This window comes from Phaseolus vulgaris, chromosome 8, assembly GCF_000499845.2.
Source record: "Phaseolus vulgaris cultivar G19833 chromosome 8, P. vulgaris v2.0, whole genome shotgun sequence".
NCBI classification, from domain to species: Eukaryota; Viridiplantae; Streptophyta; class Magnoliopsida; order Fabales; family Fabaceae; genus Phaseolus; species Phaseolus vulgaris.
This window is the reverse complement of record NC_023752.2, coordinates 1,987,894-2,008,624: the sequence shown is the minus strand read 5'-3', so window position 1 is coordinate 2,008,624 and position 20,731 is coordinate 1,987,894. Positions and strand designations below refer to the sequence as shown.

The following is a 20,731-nucleotide window of genomic DNA, read 5'->3' as shown; positions in this document are numbered from 1 at the left end:
CAATCAAATTCAAACCCTAAACCCTAAAAAGAATACTTTATTCAAAAATATAAAATTTCAAATATTTTCTAACATTATACAAAACACAAGTCATTAATAGTTTGAAAAAGGGTGTTAAAAATGTAAGTGGTGATCATAAAATGTGAAAAAGAAATGGGTAAAGTAGTTAGGTTTGTTGTAGTAGTTAATAGATTGGCATACAAAATCCTCTTTTAAGTCTTGTCCAATGATTTTTTCACCACAATAATTGCAATAATTATTATTATTATTTTATTATTTATTATTATCTTTATAATAATAATAATAACAAAAGTAGCTGAGAGAACAGGGGTAGAATAGTTAAGGTGAAGAGGGTAAGGGGATGAACATAGGATAATGTCTGTCTGTCTGCAGAGGAAAGAAATTGAATTGAAAGTTGTGAACTGAATCACCACACTCTTCTTCTACCCACCAAGCTTCAACAGCTATCACTCAATTAGAGCCCCAAAGTTCTCATCTTTATCCGCAGTTCAGATACCCTTTTGCTTCAACAGTGCAATGGCATCAACCCCAACAACCCCACCCCACTTCTCCTCCGTTCCCCCGAGACCCTCCAACAATAACCAGCGCCACCACCATAACCAGAACAGGAGCCACCACCGCCGAAACAACAACCGCAACCGCTGGAGTTCTTCTTCTTCTTCCACCAGGTACTATTCACCAGCTTCAAGTGCAGGTGCAGGTGTTCCCTCTGCAGCTGCCACTGCCTCAGCTGCATTTTCATCTTCCCTGAGTCCGTGGCTCGGTGGCCAGAAAACCCGGCTTGCGCCCGAGTTTTCTGGTCGGCGGTCCAATAAGAACCCAGGGAAGATGAACTCGGGCGGCCCCAGGGCCGTCCCTAACAACCAGCAGCACTCCAAGGCGGCTGAGGAGGTTCTGCATAGCCTCACTAATGCTGGTAATGATGTTGCTGCCATAGATAGTGTGTTGCTTAATTATAGGCTTTATGTTGCTGAGGATTATGTTTATTTGCTTAAGGAGTTTGCCAATACTGGTGACCTTTTGCTAGCTACTAGGACCTATGATTTTGCCATGAGTAGGGCAACTGATAGTACTTTCATGGGGAAGTTGACCAGCAACATGATTAGGACTCTTGGTAGGTTGAAGAAGATTGAGCTTGCTCTGAATCTGTTTGAAGAGTCTAGGAGTAGAGGGTATGGAAACACTGTTTACTCCTTTTCTGCCATGATTAGTGCTCTTGGCAGGAATGATCGCTTTCAGGAGGCTGTGAGTTTGTTTAGGAGCATGGGATACTTTGGCTTGGAGCCCAATTTGGTCACATACAATGCTATTATTGATGCAGGGGCTAAAGGGGAAAATGCCTTTGAAATAGTTGTTAAGTTTTTGGAGGAGATGGTAGATGCAGGTTGTTTGCCAGATCGGCTTACTTATAACTCACTTCTCAAAACTTGTGTCCCGAAGGGTAGGTGGCAATTGTGTAAGGATTTGTTGGCTGAAATGGAAAGGAAAGGGATTGGGCGTGATGTGTATACTTATAATACATATGTGGATGCACTGTGTAAAGGTGGACGGATGGATCTTGCCAGGCATGCTATTGTTGTGGAGATGCCTGCTAAGAACATCTGGCCCAATGTCGTCACTTATAGTACTTTGATGGCTGGCTATTCTAAGGCTGAGCGCTTTGAAGATGCCCTAAATGTGTATGATGAAATGAAGATCCTTTTGATTCGGTTGGATAGGGTGTCTTACAATGCACTGGTTGGACTATATGCAAATCTTGGTTGGTTTGAGGAGGCAGTGGGTAAATTTAAAGAGATGGAGAGTTGTGGAATAAAAAATGATGTAGTAACTTATAATGCATTGATAGAGGGATATGGCAGATACAACAAGTGTGTTGAGGTCAGAAAATTATTTGATGAGATGAAAGCAAGACGCATTTATCCGAATGATCTAACTTACTCGACATTAATTAAAATATACACTAAAGGTGGAATGTATGCTGAGGCAATGGATGTTTATAGAGAGTTCAAGCGAGAAGGCATGGAGACAGATGTTGTATTTTACAGTGCTCTCATTGATGCTTTATGCAAAAATGGTTTTATCAAATCTTCTTTGAGGCTGCTTGATGTGATGATAGAGAAAGGAAGTAGGCCAAATGTTGTGACTTACAACTCCATTATTGATGCCTTCAAAGTAGGACGGAAACCAGCTCTGGAATGTGGGCCTGATACTTCTTTTGAAGCCAATGACCTTCAAATTAAACATTCATCTTCTATTGTGGATACCTTACTAGATCAGAAGACTGACAATGGGAACAATGATGAAATCATGAAGATGTTGGAGCAACTTGCTGCCGAAAAAGCAGGTCTTACGAAGAAGGATAAGAGGATCACACAAGACAATTTGTACATAGTGCAGATATTTCGACAAATGCATGAAATGGAAATTAAACCTAATGTTGTCACATTTTCAGCCATCTTGAATGCTTGCAGGTAGCAAATAACTATCCAATATTTCTGTCTGTCTTACACCCATTCTATTCTATATCACTTACATGTTACCCTATATTCTACTTCTTTCTTTCAGTTTCTTTTTTTCAAGTTAAGGTTACTATAAATGTCTATGATTAGATCTACTCTTAGGCTTGTGATTTTTTTAAAGCTTAATTTGCTATAAAGAGGGGTTTGTGGCTGTATTATGTCTTTTTTAAATTATTATTCAAAGAATTGGCCCAATTTTCTATACCAAAGCTGTTGTTCTATTTCTGTTATTAGTAACTAAAAAACAGGTATTTGGCTGTGATTTATTACACTTTGTGAGTGAATAACTCCTTTTATCATCTGTATTCTGTTATTTAGATTTTGACAGCTGTCATTATAACTTGATTTCTGTCAGTTATTTACAACTGTCACTGCTAGGTTGTTATAACTTAGTCAGTTAGACAAGCTTCTGTAATCTACATATAGTAAACAGAAGTTCATCACTTCTACAAACTCAGTATTTTCCTTTCTCTATATTTTCCTCTCAGCTTTTCTCTTAATACACTTTCTCCATTCATTTTTATCCTCCTAGATATATTGAGTGCTACTTCTTCAATCCTAAGGATTTTATACCTTACCTAGTTATGGATGATGTACTCAATGTTCTTTTAATGTTTGACAGTGTTACTGTTTCTGTTTTCCTTTATTTATTTATTTTAGTTTGTATTTTGATACTCTCAAATAAATACAACCAATTGTTAATTGCATAATTTGATATGTTGGATGCAGTTGTTGTGAGACATTTCAAGATGCTTCAAAGCTATTAGACAGCCTCCGCGTGTTTGATAGCCAGGTCTATGGTGTAGCTCATGGCCTACTTATGGGTCATGGGCAAGGCATATGGGATCAGGCTCAAAGACTTTTTGATGAACTTGAGCAGATGGATTCTTCAACAGCATCTGCATTTTATAATGCTCTGACTGATATGTTGTGGCATTTTGGTCAGGTAAAATTGAGTACTTAGAAATTTGCTACTTATGCATCTGTTACCTTTGCAATTTTCTACAACATGTGTTGTATTGATGTCTCATCAGTGGAATGATTAATATTAGGAGTTTACAGTAGATGCACCCTTTTGTTTACATTGATCTAACTCTTCCATTTTTTCTGTTTTTATAATAAACTGATTTTTGCATCAGAAACTTGGGGCTCAAATGGTTGTGATTGAAGGGAGAAACCGAAATGTGTGGAAAGGGGGCTGGTCTACTGAATGCTTGGATCTACATCTCACATCTTGTGGAGCAGCCTGTGCAATGGTGCATTCATGGTTGCTCGAATTGCGCACCACTGTTTTTGGAGGCCAGAAGTCATCTCCTATATTGAGGTTTTGCATTTTTCCCTCTTAAGATTATTGTTATCCTTTAACTAGATTGGTGAGGATTGAAGATGTAATCATAATCTTTCTGCAGCATATTAACTGGATGGGGCAAGCATAGCAAAGTAGTGGGCAACGGTGCTTTAAGAAAGGCTGTTGAGGCACTCCTGAATAGCATTGGTGCACCCTTTCAGATAGCTGAGTGTAATTTGGGGAGGTTTATATCAGAAGGAACTGAAGTAGCTACTTGGTTGAGACAACCCAGCTCCCTGAATGTGCTACTTCTCCATGATTACATTGTTTATTCTCAACCAGTGGAGAGAAACCAAACATTTAATATACCATCTCTTGGAGCTTTGTAGTGATCAAGATTTAAATTATGAATTGCAAGGTTAATTTTGAAATCATGAATTATAATTTGTATTGCCCGTGAGAGTTAGAGAAATGAAAAATATTCAAATCTAAGTTAGTAAAACTTCTATTTTGGAAGAATAACCAAGACAAGGAAGTAGTTAAATAAAGTACATAAGACAGTTAAAGTACAGGAATAATTAAACATGGTAAATTTAGAACTGCTACTTGATTAAATTTCTTACATGAGAAATAGTGAAAGAAAACTAGCATTGTTGAATTGTGTGATTCATGCTAATATGAAATTACATCAATTCATTCAGGTACTGAGATAAATCATTTGATGTTCTTCTTAAACAAATTAATAGCTTAGAAGGTAATATAAATTATTCTAGCATTTCTCCTTAAATTAGAGAGTCCAAAGTGTATGTTCCAAGTTTGGAATATATAAATTGAATATAAAGTTTTCTTAAGGATTTTTTTTTAGTGTGTTAAGCAATTGTAATCTTTACTGCTTCACATTATCGTTAAGCAAGTTACACTCCATTTTCTTTCAATATTAAACTCCAACTATTTCTTGAAAAAGGTTATTTCTGATTCTATTCCTAAAGAAACATTTTTTTATTCTCAAGAAACTGTTCTATATAAGAAACAAATTTGAGGTTGAACTCAGACCAAAAAAGATGTAGCACTTCTACGTGATGGTTTTTTATACCAGAAAACACAATGAATAGTTCCGATGCTTATTCCCTTTGTTATCCTGAATATTGGTTTATACTAATAAGAATTACAAATACTTGCCATCACCATCCATAATTATCTTGAGACTCAACAGTGCCTTCAACTAGTTCACATGCCACAAAATTTTGTGTAAACCAGCACAACAATTAAGTTTCTGTTGATTGTCTTCGCTATGAAACCCAGGCTATTGTTATTCCACACTTAAGCCTCAGAAGAATTGTAGTTGGACTCAGAATAGGATTAATCTCAAACTGAGAAATTGATCAAGATAATAAACACACAATCACTTGTCAATTTCTAAGGGATAACCTTAAAATACACAGTACAAAGTTTCAGTTCGGGGCAGGGGGGCACTTGCTTCCACATTTTTTCTCATAGACTAAAGTATGCTATGGCATTCATCGTTCTTCAGAATTTCTTGGCAGACAAAATGAAAAATATGATTGTCCAGGTATCATGAGAAAAATCTACAGGAAGAGTGCATAATCACGAAGTACTTCAAGAAAATATCAGAACTTGTTTTTAATAGCACAGGAAACTATACAGAATCAACACTGAGGAAGAATACACACAAGTTGCAAGAGACACAATACAATTGCTAAGTCCCAGGACTTTACTTGATCTCTTAAATATAACAGGAAAAATGTAAAAGACTTGGCTATTTACATCATTTACATACATATCAAAGAAGAAGCTTCTTTACAACCCTCAGCACCAAAGGAAGAACGAAAGGAAAGAATGAAGGTGATAACTATACAGTTGTTAGAGAGTTACAGTGACATTTTGGTTTGCTATTCTCCCACAAGACCCAAACAATAACTATTTATTATTGGATCGACTCCCTGATTCAGTTGACTATGATATTCTCCTCCTTTTGCTCATCATTTCAAAACTGTTGTATTAGTTATATCAATTAATAGATTACTAGCTACTCCCTTTTCCTTATCATACGAAGCATAAGTACTTGTGTTTTGACATCAGGTTGAAGACCACTTTCTAGCATTTTTGTGTAGACCTTATTTGCCAAGTTAACATTACAGCGTAAGCACAACCCTTGAATGGCAGCGTTATAGAGAGTGGCATTTGGCATGCTCTGCTGCATAAAGAACAGATAACAGGAAGGTCAAATATATGTCAGACCAGAAAATAAGGTTAATTAATTAATACTCTGATTAAATTTATAAAAGGAAAATTTGGATCCTAAGTATCCATGTAAACATACATAATACTCAGCATGATTTGCAAATGTTGCTGTGAGGTGGCTCCTATTTATCATATGAAGACCAAGAAGTACTAAATTTAACCGTCTGTTGCCTTTCTCCAGGCTAGGTTTTGAAAGATTACTATCTTCTCGAAGTGATTTTTGAGAATGCTTAAAATAGCACTTAGTCAGTACTAAATGATAACCCTTTTCATAATTGATATAATTTACAGCTCATAAATTTAAGGCAGAAAAATCATAAATTATTTATCATCTCAGGGATGTTTTAGAATGTTTGCAATAGCACTTGGTACTAAATGATAACTTTTTCCATAATTGACATCATTTACAATTCATAAATTGGCATTGGTTAACGGGCTATCTGTTTGAAAAATGTTTTCAACTAAGCAAATATTACTCTATCATCCATAATTCTTATAACAAACTAATTCCAGACAAATATTGCTCAGAAATTTGAAAATGCCTTTTACTCACATTTAGGATTTCTTCTAAGTCTTCCCAGAGATTTCCACGAACACAGCATCTAACTACAGACAAATAAGTAAACACGTTTGGACTGCACTTCTGGTGAACCATGTGCTTGTACACCTGCAGTGCAATTGTTGACCTCCTTGCAAGCTCACAGGTCCTGATGACAAGATTATATGACATTGTCAAATTAGATAATCCAGAAGCTTCCATTTGCCACAAAATTTCTACAGCTCTCTCCCACAACCTAAGCTTTGAGCAAGACATTAAAACAGTATTATATAAATGAATATTGAATTGAAATGTTTGATCTCTTTCAATCATCTCAAAAAGCTCAAGAGCTTTGTGATGCCTATTAGCCTTGTTAAGAGAACTTAGTAGGGCATTGAATGTATATGCATCTGGTTTAAGGTCCAATGATTTCATTGTTTTGTAGATCTGAAATGCTTGCTTGAGTTCCCCTGCTCTGCCAAGTGAGTTAATTAATGCATTGCATGCAACTAAGTTTGGCTTAAGTTCACCCTTCAACATTGTCTTAAAGACACTTAATGCATCATCCCATTTTCCCTCCTTAGCACATAGACAGATGATAGCATTTAATATATTGTTGTCTGGTTCAAATCCATTTTGAACCATTTCACGGTAAGCATAAAAAGCAAGGTCATTTTGGTCGCATCGTACAAAACTATTGATCAGCAGGCGATACGTGACACAGGTTCCAGCACACCCATTTTCCTTCATACTCCTCCACAACCTCTCTATTTCACTCCAATTGTCAGCATTTCTGCAGATAGATATCATGGTGTTGTAAACAATAGCATCAAAATCCTTCTCCACATCACATTCACTTTCTAGTTCTCTGAAGAATATAAGAGCTGAATCGCAACCATGAGCTTTTGCATGTGCCTTAAGAATCAAGCTATAAGTATGCCCTGTAGTTATCCCTTTTGCTCTTGTAAAATTGAACACTTTCAAGCAATCATCATACCACCCATTTCTCAAAAGGCTAGAAACAAGAGAATTGCAAGCATGGATATTAGGAGAAAGATCCGATATTTCCATAGACTTAAAATACTCCATTGCACTTCTAATCTTGTTAGTTCTGCTAAGCACCACAATCCTATTAGACAACACACTCTCATCCATCTCCTCAAGAAAAATTGCCCCATGCTCCCTCATTAGTCCTGTCCCCTTTGGAGCTGATAAAGTAGTTTCCACAGGTCTAGAATAAAGGTGTCCATCATCGTCTTCTTCTCCGCAAGGAGCCAATTCCTTCTTGGCCCCAATATATACTTCTCCATTTGCTCTCCTTTCGGCATTGTTGTCAACAACATTACCATTTTGTGCTTCTCCCCAGGGAGGCAATTCCTTCTTGGCCACAAAATATGCATCCCCATTTGTTATTCTTTCAACTGCATAATTGTTATTGTAGTCAAAATCATCATCACCATCTTCTGCTTCTGTCGAGGTAGAAAATTTCTTATTGGCCACAAAAGAAGCACCACCATGTGCTCTTCTCTCAGCATTGCCATTTCCATTGTTATTTCTGTCATCCTCTTCATCGTCTTTGACTTCTTCCCAGGGAGCCAATTCCTTATTGGACACAAAATATGCATTAACACCTTCTATTCCTTTATCATTATCATCCAATTCTGCTACTCCCCAAGGATGTAATTCCTCCTTGGACACTATAGATGTACCAAATTCTTCTCTAACTTCAACATCATCATCTTCTCCCCAAAGACACAATTCATCCTTGGTCACTATAGTTGGATCAAATTGTCCTCTTCCTTCCATATCATCATCACCATCTTCCAGCTCTAGTTCTCCCCAAGGCAATTCCTTCTTGGACACAAAAGAGGTGGCATCAACTATTTCTCTCCCCTCATCAACACATTCTTCTTCTTGCTCCCACAAACCAGAGTCAACAACAGCATGAACCGAGTCCCTAGGCTTAGGAGTGGACTCATGAAACCCTGTTGACCCAATTGAGTATTTCGGTTGTGACAAGAAAACAATGCCAAGGTAGCTATCACGCGTTCGCACATAAGCTTTGGTACGAGTAGGAGCACTGAGAAAGGGAGAATGAGAAAGCTTGAGAAGACAAGTGTGAAACTGAAACGGTAAACTCAACAAAAGGGGCATATCAATATACTACTACGAAGGAACCACCGAGAATGAAACAACAAAGCATGACCCAATATTTGAAACGTTAAGAATTAAAAGAAAAATAAAAACTTCGAGAAATTGAGAAAGCAGAAAACACCAGCAGCTATGTCTCTGGCAGAACTGAGAAGAAGCTTTGGATAAAGGCGTGGTTCAAGATGAACCCTTTTCATGTGATCCGTTGGATGTGTGAGAGGTTAGATGAACGGCGAGGATTGAATCTGTTCGCTTGTTTTAGTTGGAGGGTATCTTTTCCGGAATTAAGGTAGTTTTTTTTATGAGGGATTTATATAGGATATTTATGTATAATCTTTAAGACATGTAGATATCGATCTATGGTATAATTATAAATTATATAAATTTATATTAAAAATTTATGTACGTTTTAATTTTTTTAGTATAAAGATGTTTTTCATGACTTATTTAAAAGGACTTATTTTTTATTTTTTAATTATAATAAAATTTTATATTATAAGTTTAAGTTCTTAAAAAATTAATGTATTTCTTCTTTTTTAAATTGTGTTAAAATTGTGTTAGAATTGTCAGAAATCCAACAAATATTTTTTAAATTAAACACTTCACTGATACACGTCGTACAAATGTTGGTGTCCGTACGTTTGTTTGACACACCATTTAAAAGACGTGTACGAGTCTCATAGGTAATAACTAACGTAATTAGCCTTCATAATGTGACGTAGGACAAAAGTAACCCTAAAATATATGTTTTTTATTGTTATTATTAACTCAATAAAAGGAGAAATATATGTATTTCTTTTTTAAAAATTTTGTTAAAATCGTGTTATAAAAAAAATCCAACAAATATTTTTTGAATTGGACATTTCACCAATACATGTGGTAAAGTATCCATATGTGTGTCTGATACACCATTTAAAAGACGTGCCCAAATCTCATAAACAATAATTAAGATAATTAACCTTCATAATGTGATTAGGACAAAAATAACCCTGGAATATATATTTGTTATTATTATTAAGAGAAATGTTGCTACACTCTTTTATCTACAATTGATAAAATATTAAAAATCATAAAAAAAAAATAAACTCAAATTCTATTTAATTATTTTCCGTTTTTTAAGTTTGTAGTTTTAGATAAATTTTAACTATTACAAAAATAAATTTAGAAAAGTGTTATCGGATTTTTTTTCTAATTTTATTCTTAACTAAAATTCAATTCGAGTGATTTTATTATAAGTAACAATGAAACATAAAAAAAAAATAAAAAATTGTAAGTTTTTTTTATGTAACAAAATGTTTAGAACTCTAAAGGTTACTTAGAAATTTAGAGCTTTAAAAAGGTAATTTTAAGGATATATAAACAATAATTTATATTTTAGAGAACACATAAAACGTAAAAGTTATTTTTATTAGAATAATAAAACATCGTTTTAATTTTGAAACCAACTTGTTACCCTTTTCCGTGAGCTACTCAAAATAATTAGTAATCTGGTTTTTTGTGATTCAGATTTTATTTTTTCAAAAGCTTATATAAAACATACTTAAAAAATTAGAACTGTCGTTTTATGTAAAGCGAAAGTGATTTTTCATGAAAAAGAAATAACTGAAACAAAACGAACACTTAATTTTGCTGACAAGCAATAACTTACGAAATTCATTTACATTTAAGCATGTGGAACGCTGTTTTTACTATTGAACCGAAATCTGTCACATAATGAACATTAATTAAGGATATTCATAGCATAATTATGCGCAGTTTAAGTTTCAATTTTCACCAAATATAGAACCAAAACAACTCATTCCTACCAAGTCTAATTTCTCCAAAAACATGTCTCATTTTAGACCCACAACACCAAAAGAATCCAAATCCAACTTTGATGAGCTTCGGTGGGTGATTCAAATACGTGATACTCTCAATGAAGTGCTTGAAGATGATGATCAATTCCATGTGTCCATCTTCAATGTGCCTAAGCCCCTTATGGCTACTGATCCAGATTCTTATATCCCTCAGCAAGTTTCCATAGGACCTTATCATCATTGGCGTCAAGAACTCTATGAGATGGAGAGATATAAAATTGCTTCAGCAAAAAGATTCCAAGAACAACTACAAAGCCTCAAGTTAGAACACATAGTTGACCAATTGATGAAGTTAGAACATAGGATAAGAGCATGCTACCATAGGTACTTAAATTATAATGGAGAAACATTGATGTGGATGGTGGCTATTGATGCCTCGTTTTTGCTTGAATTTCTTCAAGTTTATAGCATTCAAGATGGAACAGTGATGATACCAGGAGTTTCATCAAGAATGTCTCACTTCATGGATTATGCTGGGAGGAGAATTGCTCATAATGCAATCTTGAAGGACATAGTAATGCTTGAAAATCAGATTCCACTATTTGTGTTGAGAAAGATGTTGGAGTTCAAATTCTCATCAATGGAATTAGCAGATGGCATGTTGGTTGCCATGTTGATAGGATTGTTGAAACAACTTTCTCCTTTCAAGGTGATAGAGAAGGATTATTCAGAGATCAGTGTCTCAGAGTGTGCACATTTGCTAGATTTTTTGTATGCTATGATTGTGCCTAAATTGGAAGAACAATCAGATGTAGTCCAGTTAGAGGATCAACACAAAGATAATGAGGATCATGAAGAATCATTCTTGAACTATGCTAAGCAATTTCTATGTGAGATTTGGAGCTTTCTTTCAAAATTGGTTACAGCATTTGTAAACTTAATTAAGAAATTCCAGCAATGTAGAACCATGAAAGTTATCACTTGGTTGCCTTGGACTATAATTTCTAACCTTCCTGGAGTAGGAATTATTAAGCAACCTGTTGAATACTTATTTTTCTCGGAAGATAAAGAAGCAAGCACAGCAGAGAATGGGAATTTAAGCTCAGATAATGCCACCAACAAACCACCCTTGATGGAGGAAATTGCAATTCCTTCAGTCACAGAACTCTCTAAGTCTGGGGTTTGTTTCATGGCCACCAATGGAGACATATCAACCATTGGATTTGATGTAAAAACAGTAACACTGTACCTTCCAACAATTGGTTTAGACGTGAACAGTGAAGTGTTATTGAGAAACTTAGTTGCTTATGAAGCATCAGCTGCATCAGGGTCACTGGTTTTCACCCGTTACACTGAATTGATGAATGGGATTATAGACCATGAGGAAGATGCGAAGATTCTTAGAGAAAAAGGGGTTATTTTGAACCATTTGAAGAGTGATGAAGAGGTGGCTACCCTGTGGAATGGGATGACCAAGTCCATTAAATTGACAAGGGTGCCATTCCTGGATAAAGTCATTGAAGATGTCAACCAGCATTATAATGGTAGAATGTGTATCAAAGTTTTGAAGTTCATGAAGGTTTATGTATTTGCTTCATGGCAATTTCTAATATTTCTTGCTGCCATCTTTCTCTTATTCTTGATGTCCTTGCAAGTGTTCTGCTCTTTCTATGTATGCAATCGCAGAAATCAGGTCAGTGAGACTAAATGAATCACTTGAGGAAATGATATTTTCCCTGCTCAATATTTTAATGTCTTCTACCTTTTAGAAAAACAGCAGGAAAAATTTTAGCATTGACAAATTTATACTTAAATGAATGAGAAGCATATAGTCCTTGCTGGAATCATTTTTGGTTAAAAGTTAGCACAAATATGCCCTTTTATGTATGAATTCACCTCAGTTTTTCCATTTTTCTAACAACCTCTGCAATTGTCAAATACAACCTTAACCTCTAATTAAGGCATAACCATCTAATTAGTTCCTTGATAATACTATTACCACGTAAGTTACCAAGAGATATTCACCCCCCATCAAGTAAGTTACCACTATTTAATTTGAAGAAAAAAAATGCTTTCAGGGACAATGAGTATACTAAGTAATTCTCCGATCTACAATTCAATTTCTTCAACAATAGAAAAAAGAGAAAAAGAATGGAAGCTACAGTTTTCTCTCGTCCAATTCTTGAAATGTATACCATTTCTTTAACTAATTCATTCCTTTTTCACCCAATACAATACATACAAATGCCAACAAAGGTTTCTATTATTACATTTGAGGAAGAACAAATCAGGGAAAGGGATAGAGTGTATTGTTCGATAAAAACTTTCAACTACTACAACAAATGGAAAATTACAGAGGAGGAGGTTGGACTCATGCTGCAGACTGCAACACTTCTGAAGCACATTTGTACACAGGGTAGCTTTTCTGTTTATTCAAATCAACCCATGGGATCCTCTCAGAAAACCCAGATTTTCTAATTGACCAATAACCCTGTCAATTCAGTTCCTCTCATCTAGAATGATGGCCATCATTCTCGTGAAGTTTGGTTCTGCTTGATCAATGCATAGGCATCACTGTATATAGCCACCACGTTAGAGAAGACGGCCAAGACTATCATAACAACAGATAAAATCTTGTCTGATTTAGTTGCAATGTTGTAGCGGTCCCTGCATGGTTAAAATGATGGTTGGAAATACATTAATTAGGTATCAGCAAAAGCATAAACACAAAAACAATTGTAGTAACATTCCACATAATTTCTATGAATGGTACTATACATTCCACAACTAAGGCCTTGTTTGAATAAATATCTCTATAAGCACTTTTCAAACAAGAAAATAGAAAGGTAAAATGAATCCAGTTTTTCCCATTAGTTAAAATCAACTTATACATTTAACTTTTTTTGAAGTCTTCTCATATGACTTCTCCAAAAGTTGAAATCATGTTGATTTCAATTTTTGGAGAAGTATAATTCATTTTACCTTCTTAATCTCTTCTCCTTTAATAAGTGATTACAGAAAAAGCCTATAAAAACAAGGCTTAAGTGCATTTTCAGTTTGCTATGTCAGGTATCCAACAATGATCAAAATCCTGGAAGTATTAAAAACAGTAACCAACTCACCTAAGAGTGATGGCAGCTGGAAAAATGAATCCTATACAGACTGCGGCGGTTGCTCCGGTAAACTGGAAAGCATCCCAAATGCTGGGTATGAAATTTGCTCCCAGGAAGATTACACCAATAAGGGAAATAGTCACAGATGCAAATCTGAAGTTATCCAGAACCAGAGGCCTTGATGAAGAGAAGAGGAGACCATCTATATTGAGCCGCAATGGATAGAAGACAACTGGGAATACAAGCATCAGGTGTGCTGCGTAGCTTATACGAACAGCATCATTGAGCACAGAACCAAAAGGGATTCCAAGATCGGTATCGAAATTGGCCAAAACATCATCAAGAGTCCCATCCCCAAACAGGAGAAAACCGAAGAAGCTTATCATTACATATACAGAAGAACATAGAAGAAGGGCAGTTTGTACAACCCCTCGCATCTGTGATGAGTCCTCAAGCTCATTGTCTATGCTGTGAACTGCAGAAGAAAAGGTGCACAAATACCAGAACTTGTAAACTCTCTTAATGTAACCATCTGACTTTCAAACAAATAAAAAACTAGCATATAAAAACATCAAAACAATTAAACAGGCACGGCAAGGGAAAAAGTAAGCTTGGCACAAAGGTTTGAAAACTTGCATACCATTGTAGTGGCAGATATAGGCAGTCACAAACACAGGAACTACAGTGAATAGTTTAAAGAATGATGCCAAATCTGTGGTGGCGTCTGGGAAGAGTCTGGGCATCTCAATGCCTCCACTTATTATCTTGACAACTGCAATTCCCACAGCAATGACTAGAAAAACAACTGCCAGTGCAACTGAAAGGGCAGATGTGAATCTCAATGAATCTGCAACCACAGAGTAGGCATGTAAATCCTCCAGTATTCATTTTACAATATGAAGCCAAATAGATCAACATAAGACCACACCCATCACATGAATTCAACATTAAAAAGTTACTGCTCAAGGAATTTAATATGTTCCATCCAAAATGCAAGTTTTATTATAGAATATAAGACCACAAACATAAATGCTTCCAAAATTCTCTTTACTTAACTTATACAATAAAATAGATATTTTCAAAACATGAGTAAACTGTAACAGAAAGCTACCACGATTAACAAGCAATTATTAGGATGCCCTACTCATCTTAAACTTCAATGGTATCTTAAATTGCCCGTAACACTTCTAACAACTACTCTGATGAGTAGTTGTATGACAACAACCTTGAAGCAATCCCCGTTATCAATTGTGCAACCATGGGCTGTCAAAACTAGAACTTATGTACCATGGTTAAGCACGCATCCCAGTTATCTCAGTCATCTTCCTGACAGTAAATGACACAATTAACCATTTATTGTCATTTCAAATAAATGAACAACACTCACCAATTCGTTTAAAGCTCGCAAGCGGTGCAAATATGGCGAGTGTTGTAACAAGTACAACAAATGTTCGTCCTGTCCACCATTGCACACCAAACCATCCTTCAAGGATACCGTAGTGATGATCTCCGCTTGAAGATGTTCCAGAGAGCACATCACCTGCATGATGAACAAGACTAAACTAAATTAGACAACCATACAGATCTTTCTTCTAGGCTTGATGGTTAAAGCCTAAGCTAATGATAACAATAAACACACACTCAACAATGGGTCTTACCAATTATAATCATGTAAACAATGAGCACACCAATGTTATTGATTATAACACATATCTGCGCCAGAGCTTTTCCATACTTCCCAAATGAATCCCCCATGAGACCAGCGTAAGAAGCAGACTTCCCTGCTCGGGTAAACCTAATCAAAAGCTCAATGGACTTCTCTGTCAACAAGGCCATGATGACGATAGCAATAAGGCCAGGCACCATTCCCAACTGTTTCAAGGTTGCAGGCAACGCCATGATTCCAGCACCAATAATTGTAGTGGATAAGTTAAAAACAGCCCCAGAAAATGAAGCTCCGTTGAAATCATCAAACCCAGCATCACTCTCCTGAACATGACTTTTCGGCAACAAGGGCGCATTCTCATTAACCACTGCCTTGTTCTTCCTTGATCTCTTCTTCTCTGTCTTAGGTGCTAAACTACTAATCGTCATTCTCAAACCTTGGAAAGTCTCAATAAAAAATCTGAAAAACAAAAGCCAACATCAACAACAAAACACCATACCCAGTTATAAAATGGAAACTAAGATACAAACTTTTTGAGCAAAATTTAGTTCAGGTCAGTTCAATCCAATACCTGAGAAATAAAACACCCCAATTCACGCAAACACTATTGGAAACCTACGAAGGAGTTGAATCCAGAAGGGGAGAAAAAGAAACAACTTTCAAACCCAGCAACACAGAATTCACACCCCAATAAAATCTCAACAAGACCCAGTTGGCGAAAATCAACAAAATGGGCCAGAATCCAAAATCTGCTGCTAGGATAAGCCGAGAATCTAGCAATTCCCGAGAGATTTTGGGTTTGTGGCTGAAAGAAGCAAAGCAACCTACGACCAGAAAGATTCGATTACGAATTTTAAGGATGGTAATCTGCAACAAAAGAACCCAAACGAAATGGGAAACCAATGTGAGGTTGGTGACCAATAGCCTTCAATTTATAGACGAAATCGAAGAAGAAGAAAAATACACGCAATCGTATTATGATTAAAATAATACTGCTATATAAGTTCATAGTACACTAATTAACAGTAAATATTATTTTTTTTTAAATATTAATATTGGTAATGATTACGAATTTACAGAATTATGCATGCAATTTGGAATCATGAAATGATTTTGCGGGCAAAGTTGCCGACACATTTGATTCGGACAAGTTTAAAAGTTGGGACTTACGTTAGTTTCACCAAAATAAAATTGACAATATAAAAAAAAATGTAATACTATATGTAATCCTATTTTATTCTAAATATAGATTGTAAATTTATTGTTAAACGTAATTAAGTTAATTTAATTGTAAATTATTATTAAGAAACGATTAGTTGTTCTTTTGAATGTACCGCGAATCTATTACAATTGAGATTCATTCAAAATGTTTAAATATCAAGAAAGTTAAGTTTATAATAAATTTTTCTCTTAACTCACTTCATATTATACCCAGATTATATTATACCCAGATTAACTTGATAATCAAAGTGTTTTTACAAATTTTTTAGTCATTAAAAAAAAATAAAACAATCGAAAACCATCACACTAAAGACCGTAAAAATCAGAAATAAAAGATAAAAGAAATGAAATTGACTAATGTTTAAGTTGTTATTTTTTGTTAATTTTTAAATTAATCAGTTTATCTATATTAATCAATGTTATTTATTTATGAAAACAATGAAATTCAATCTAGTAAAATTGTTTTTAGAAAAAATGTTACATTTATAGTTGTAATTAATATATATATACACACATGGCGTAATATCACCCTTTGAAATAATTTTACTGTAATTTTTTTTCATAAATAAATATATGACACGAATTCAGAAAAGGTGGTAATTAATTGGAAGACAACTTGGAAAAAAGTTAATGTTTTACTAAAATATGAGTACATAAGTCAGTTTAATTTTTTTTATGACTTAATTTGGAAAGTCATTATGTAAAAAACTATTCTTATGAGTTTGTGAAACATTGATTCATTTTTTAAAAGAAAAATATATATATATAGATTTGAACAAAATTACATTTAATCTCTCAGTTAGTATTGTGTCTCTTTTTTAACGTAATTATATACGAGGATAGTTCAAAAAAATTATAAAACTATTGTTTTGGAAAAAAAAAATAGACAATAAGACTATATTTTCAAACATTACAATATTAACTAGTAAAAATCATTTTAAATAATTATTATAATACAATATTTATAATTACGCAATAACATAAAATAATACTATACTTTTATTATAATTTTCTATTTAGAATTGCGTATAACTATTTTTCTTATTATATATATATATATATATATATATATATATAATTCAAAGTATAAAACAAATAACAGCAAATTTAAGAAAGAAACATTTTTCCATATTAAGAGAAGGGAATGGAGTTAGTGTCTTCATTTATTTTGCATGAAATTAAGAAATCTAATGTTTTTTATATTAATTAAAAAGTAATTAAGATTACTCTCTTCTTTCTATTTCTATTTCTATTTCACGTTCTTAAATTAATTAAAAACTAAGTATAAGAAAACAATGTCATCAACAAAACATTAATTAATGACATATTAATTTTTACTGGATATATACATATCAAGTTAATATTAACTTAAAATAAAATCATTAAATAGTATTTAAATATTATATTCATTTAATTTAAAAAACTTTTTTTTTCCTTTTTCCTAAACATTATCTGTTTAGCATACATTAAGAAAGATTGTGAAAGTTTGGATTTTAGGTATTTACATATTTATGCCAGCTGGAGATATTTTCATATTTCTTTCCAAGGGTTTGCGATTATTTTATATTCAACTTTCTAGATTCAGTTGTCCAATGAAATAAAAATAAAAAACATAAACATTTAAAAAATAGAAAATAAAGACAAGTTGAGAAATAAAATAAAGATATTTTCTGGTAATTAGTCTAAGTCGCAAATGAATAAATAATGTTATGTACGAAAATTATTTTAATAAAATATTGCGAAATAAAATAACTTGTATGAAATGATAATTGAAATAAGTTATGATACGTTTCTTAAATAGATTCGTTTGATTCTTCAAAATCATCATCACCAAGGTGGCTACTACTTTGCTACAACTCATGTCGTTTTGTTGCTATTTCAAAACCAATCAATTACACAAACTAATCCCTTTTTTTATAGATATAAGCTGCAATTAAAAATACTAAAAACTTCAATGATAAAACAAATTAAATAACAACAATTGGGCAGTTTTGAAATTGCAAATTTTTTAATATTTTTTATTTATTTATGTTCACTTATTTATTGTAGTTTTAATAATATTTGTTTTTACATGACCTTAGAAACAGTTTTTTTTTTTTTTTCAGTCTCTCACTACTATCTTGAACTTTCGGTTACTGGATTCACGGATATTTGGTTGCTGGATATAGACTCTCACTTGTTTGTTTGGCCAGGTTCTACTCTCGACTTCTAGACTAAAGATTGCACACAAGTGGATGTGTGTACCTGAAGGGTTCTTATAATAGAGTCAAAATCAGTTTGTTTAGTTATCAGATGAAAATAACTCAATTACCTCTTGAACATATCACTTATTTATAGTGCTCATTTGTTGAATTTTAAATTGATTGGACTTTTACTCTTTGCACCTGCAATTATTAAATATACCCTGAGCGTTTTTTAACCTATTTATTAGGCCTTATACAATGTTTTCTTATTCTATTTTTTATTTATTTTAGTTTAATATTTATCATGTGATGACCATCCAACCTTTACACTATCAATATAATAATGTCATTGTAATTTATTTAATATTTTAATATAAAGAATTATATTGATCATGAAAGACTAAATCAATAACATTGAAACTGGTATGACAAAATTGAAATATTTATAGATGTTGAGAAAGAAAACAAATATATTAAACTTTTTAATTATTTGTTCTTGACGAACGCGAGAACCTGCAAACATTTGAAGAAAGTGAAAAGTGTGAGCCGCGGAAAATAGTGCGTTTTGGAAGGAAAAAAAAGTGTTTTGAAGAGTGAGGTATGTGTGATGGTGAATATGACTAAAACGACTTTTCGTTTCACAATGGGCTAACGGCCCACACCTGTCGTCGTCAAAAAAAGGTTGGGCCCATGACACCGACCAATACTTTTAATTGAAACGTTTCAATCTTTCTAACCTTTCAGCTCCCCCACCATATTTGTACTCTACCGTATTCTTTTTTTTTCTTTTCTTAAAAATGCTATTTTTGTTTTATTTCTTAACCTGCTCCCAGAATAAAACATGATTGAATTGATGAAAATAATTTTGTACACACAATTATTAAATGGATATAAAGCAAATTTTCCGTGAACTTTGTACTTTTTGCAGAGGTTGCTCCAGTTTCATTTTTTTGTTGGCTCTTTCCTGCTCAACTCATCTCTCGATCTTCTTTTAATCTGGGTTCAGATGGTACCTACGAAAGGCATTTCGACGTTCAAATTAGTATAAATGTTCGGCGTTTGGTTGTCAGAGCATTGTAGATGATGACGTACCTGAATATTGAAATATGTGTTATTTATATTATCTTTAGTGGACTTTCCTTATTGGGTTAGATTAGGGAGTTGGACCGCGTTTAGAGATGCATTATCTAGTTCTTAATTGCGGATTACACGATATCGGTCGACCTAAGGGTGGGACCGAGGCATGTAATCAGTCATACGACCCTCACCGATACATTTTATCTTTTTAGTATTGTGTTTTCTTTATTCTTAAGTGGTGATTGTTGTTTGTAGTTACTAGTGGTAGACGTCGGTTGTTGAAATAAATTTTGTGATGTTTTTATTGATGGTGGTTGTGTTTTCATTTGCTTATCGTTAAACACAACAATTTTTTTCGCCGACCCTCTCACACAAGCTTAAATGACGAAACTGCTATTTCAAAGATTGGATGGAATAAAAATAAAGTATTACGGTGGAAGAAAAATATGAAAGTGCATTTAAAGTTATTTTAAAAGGTGAAACTATCTTTCACTTAAGATTATTTAAAAAAAAAAAAAAAAATTGACTTTTTATAATTAATATAAAAATGCATTGTGAAATATGGAGGTGGAGTTATAATTTGCCTAAGCCCTAATTCTTATAAGTCATTATTTCATTATTGACTGTATTTTTGTAATTGGTAACGGTGCTTTTTATAATAAGGTATGATGAAAATTCGTAAAAATAACAATTAAATTTTAATAATTTTATAATTGATTTATACGCGTATCCATGTTAATTTAATTGGTCATACTCTAAAATATATTTATATTGTCTTTTCACTTAGAGCATGGATCTTTGGTTGTTTAATGGGAAAGAAACAAACAAATAAGATAGAAAAGTGTTTTGTGATGTAAAATGATTAATGAGCAAGAATTTGAATTTGAAGTCCTTGC

At 33.7% G+C, this 20,731-nt stretch overlaps 4 protein-coding genes across 5 annotated transcripts; 2 read left to right on the top strand and 2 right to left on the bottom strand.

The window, feature by feature from the left end:
* Window positions 1-299: 299 nt before the first annotated feature.
* On the top strand, window positions 300-4,320 carry LOC137823871 (pentatricopeptide repeat-containing protein GUN1, chloroplastic). The gene is made up of 4 exons (XM_068629179.1): window positions 300-2,492; window positions 3,270-3,486; window positions 3,680-3,864; window positions 3,950-4,320. The coding sequence occupies exons 1-4, from the start codon at window positions 538-540 to the stop codon at window positions 4,215-4,217; spliced, it is 2,625 nt and encodes an 874-aa protein (XP_068485280.1). The 5' UTR covers window positions 300-537; the 3' UTR covers window positions 4,218-4,320.
* A 1,121-nt stretch (window positions 4,321-5,441) lies between these two features.
* LOC137823760 (pentatricopeptide repeat-containing protein At3g29290) lies at window positions 5,442-8,945 on the bottom strand. 2 transcript variants are annotated; one of them, XM_068629020.1, is made up of 2 exons: window positions 6,644-8,945; window positions 5,442-6,043 (listed from the first exon to the last, which is right to left on the bottom strand). In XM_068629020.1, exons 1-2 carry the CDS (start codon window positions 8,780-8,782, stop codon window positions 5,876-5,878), a joined length of 2,307 nt encoding a protein of 768 aa, XP_068485121.1. In that variant the 5' UTR covers window positions 8,783-8,945; the 3' UTR covers window positions 5,442-5,875. The 2 variants fall into 2 exon arrangements, with proteins under 2 accessions (XP_068485121.1, XP_068485122.1); XM_068629021.1 differs by having other exon boundaries at window positions 5,442-6,040; window positions 6,644-8,926.
* Window positions 8,946-10,606: 1,661 nt separating this feature from the next.
* Window positions 10,607-12,312, top strand: LOC137823482 (putative UPF0481 protein At3g02645). Its single transcript, XM_068628644.1, has one exon. It carries the CDS (start codon window positions 10,607-10,609, stop codon window positions 12,284-12,286), a length of 1,680 nt encoding a protein of 559 aa, XP_068484745.1. The 3' UTR covers window positions 12,287-12,312.
* Window positions 12,313-12,739: 427 nt separating this feature from the next.
* LOC137823761 (amino acid transporter AVT6A-like) lies at window positions 12,740-16,328 on the bottom strand. The gene is made up of 6 exons (XM_068629022.1): window positions 15,926-16,328; window positions 15,347-15,813; window positions 15,076-15,228; window positions 14,329-14,535; window positions 13,698-14,163; window positions 12,740-13,242 (listed from the first exon to the last, which is right to left on the bottom strand). The coding sequence occupies exons 2-6, from the start codon at window positions 15,780-15,782 to the stop codon at window positions 13,104-13,106; spliced, it is 1,401 nt and encodes a 466-aa protein (XP_068485123.1). The 5' UTR covers window positions 15,783-15,813; window positions 15,926-16,328; the 3' UTR covers window positions 12,740-13,103.
* Between the last annotated feature and the right edge of the window lie 4,403 nt (window positions 16,329-20,731).

Coding starts and splice junctions, on each gene's coding strand:
- LOC137823760 (XM_068629020.1), bottom strand. CDS start 8,782: ATGCCCCTTTTGTTGAGTTTACCGTTTCAGTTTCACACTTGTCTTCTC. Junction 6,044..6,643: donor ACTTAGAAGAAATCCTAAAT/GTGAGTAAAAGG, acceptor TTCTTTATGCAG/CAGAGCATGCCAAATGCCAC.
- LOC137823761 (XM_068629022.1), bottom strand. CDS start 15,782: ATGACGATTAGTAGTTTAGCACCTAAGACAGAGAAGAAGAGATCAAGG. Junction 15,229..15,346: donor TGTTTACATGATTATAATTG/GTAAGACCCATT, acceptor TTCATCATGCAG/GTGATGTGCTCTCTGGAACA. Junction 14,536..15,075: donor TGCGAGCTTTAAACGAATTG/GTGAGTGTTGTT, acceptor CTGTGGTTGCAG/ATTCATTGAGATTCACATCT.
- LOC137823482 (XM_068628644.1), top strand. CDS start 10,607: ATGTCTCATTTTAGACCCACAACACCAAAAGAATCCAAATCCAACTTT.
- LOC137823871 (XM_068629179.1), top strand. CDS start 538: ATGGCATCAACCCCAACAACCCCACCCCACTTCTCCTCCGTTCCCCCG. Junction 3,487..3,679: donor TGTTGTGGCATTTTGGTCAG/GTAAAATTGAGT, acceptor TTTTTGCATCAG/AAACTTGGGGCTCAAATGGT. Junction 3,865..3,949: donor AAGTCATCTCCTATATTGAG/GTTTTGCATTTT, acceptor ATCTTTCTGCAG/CATATTAACTGGATGGGGCA.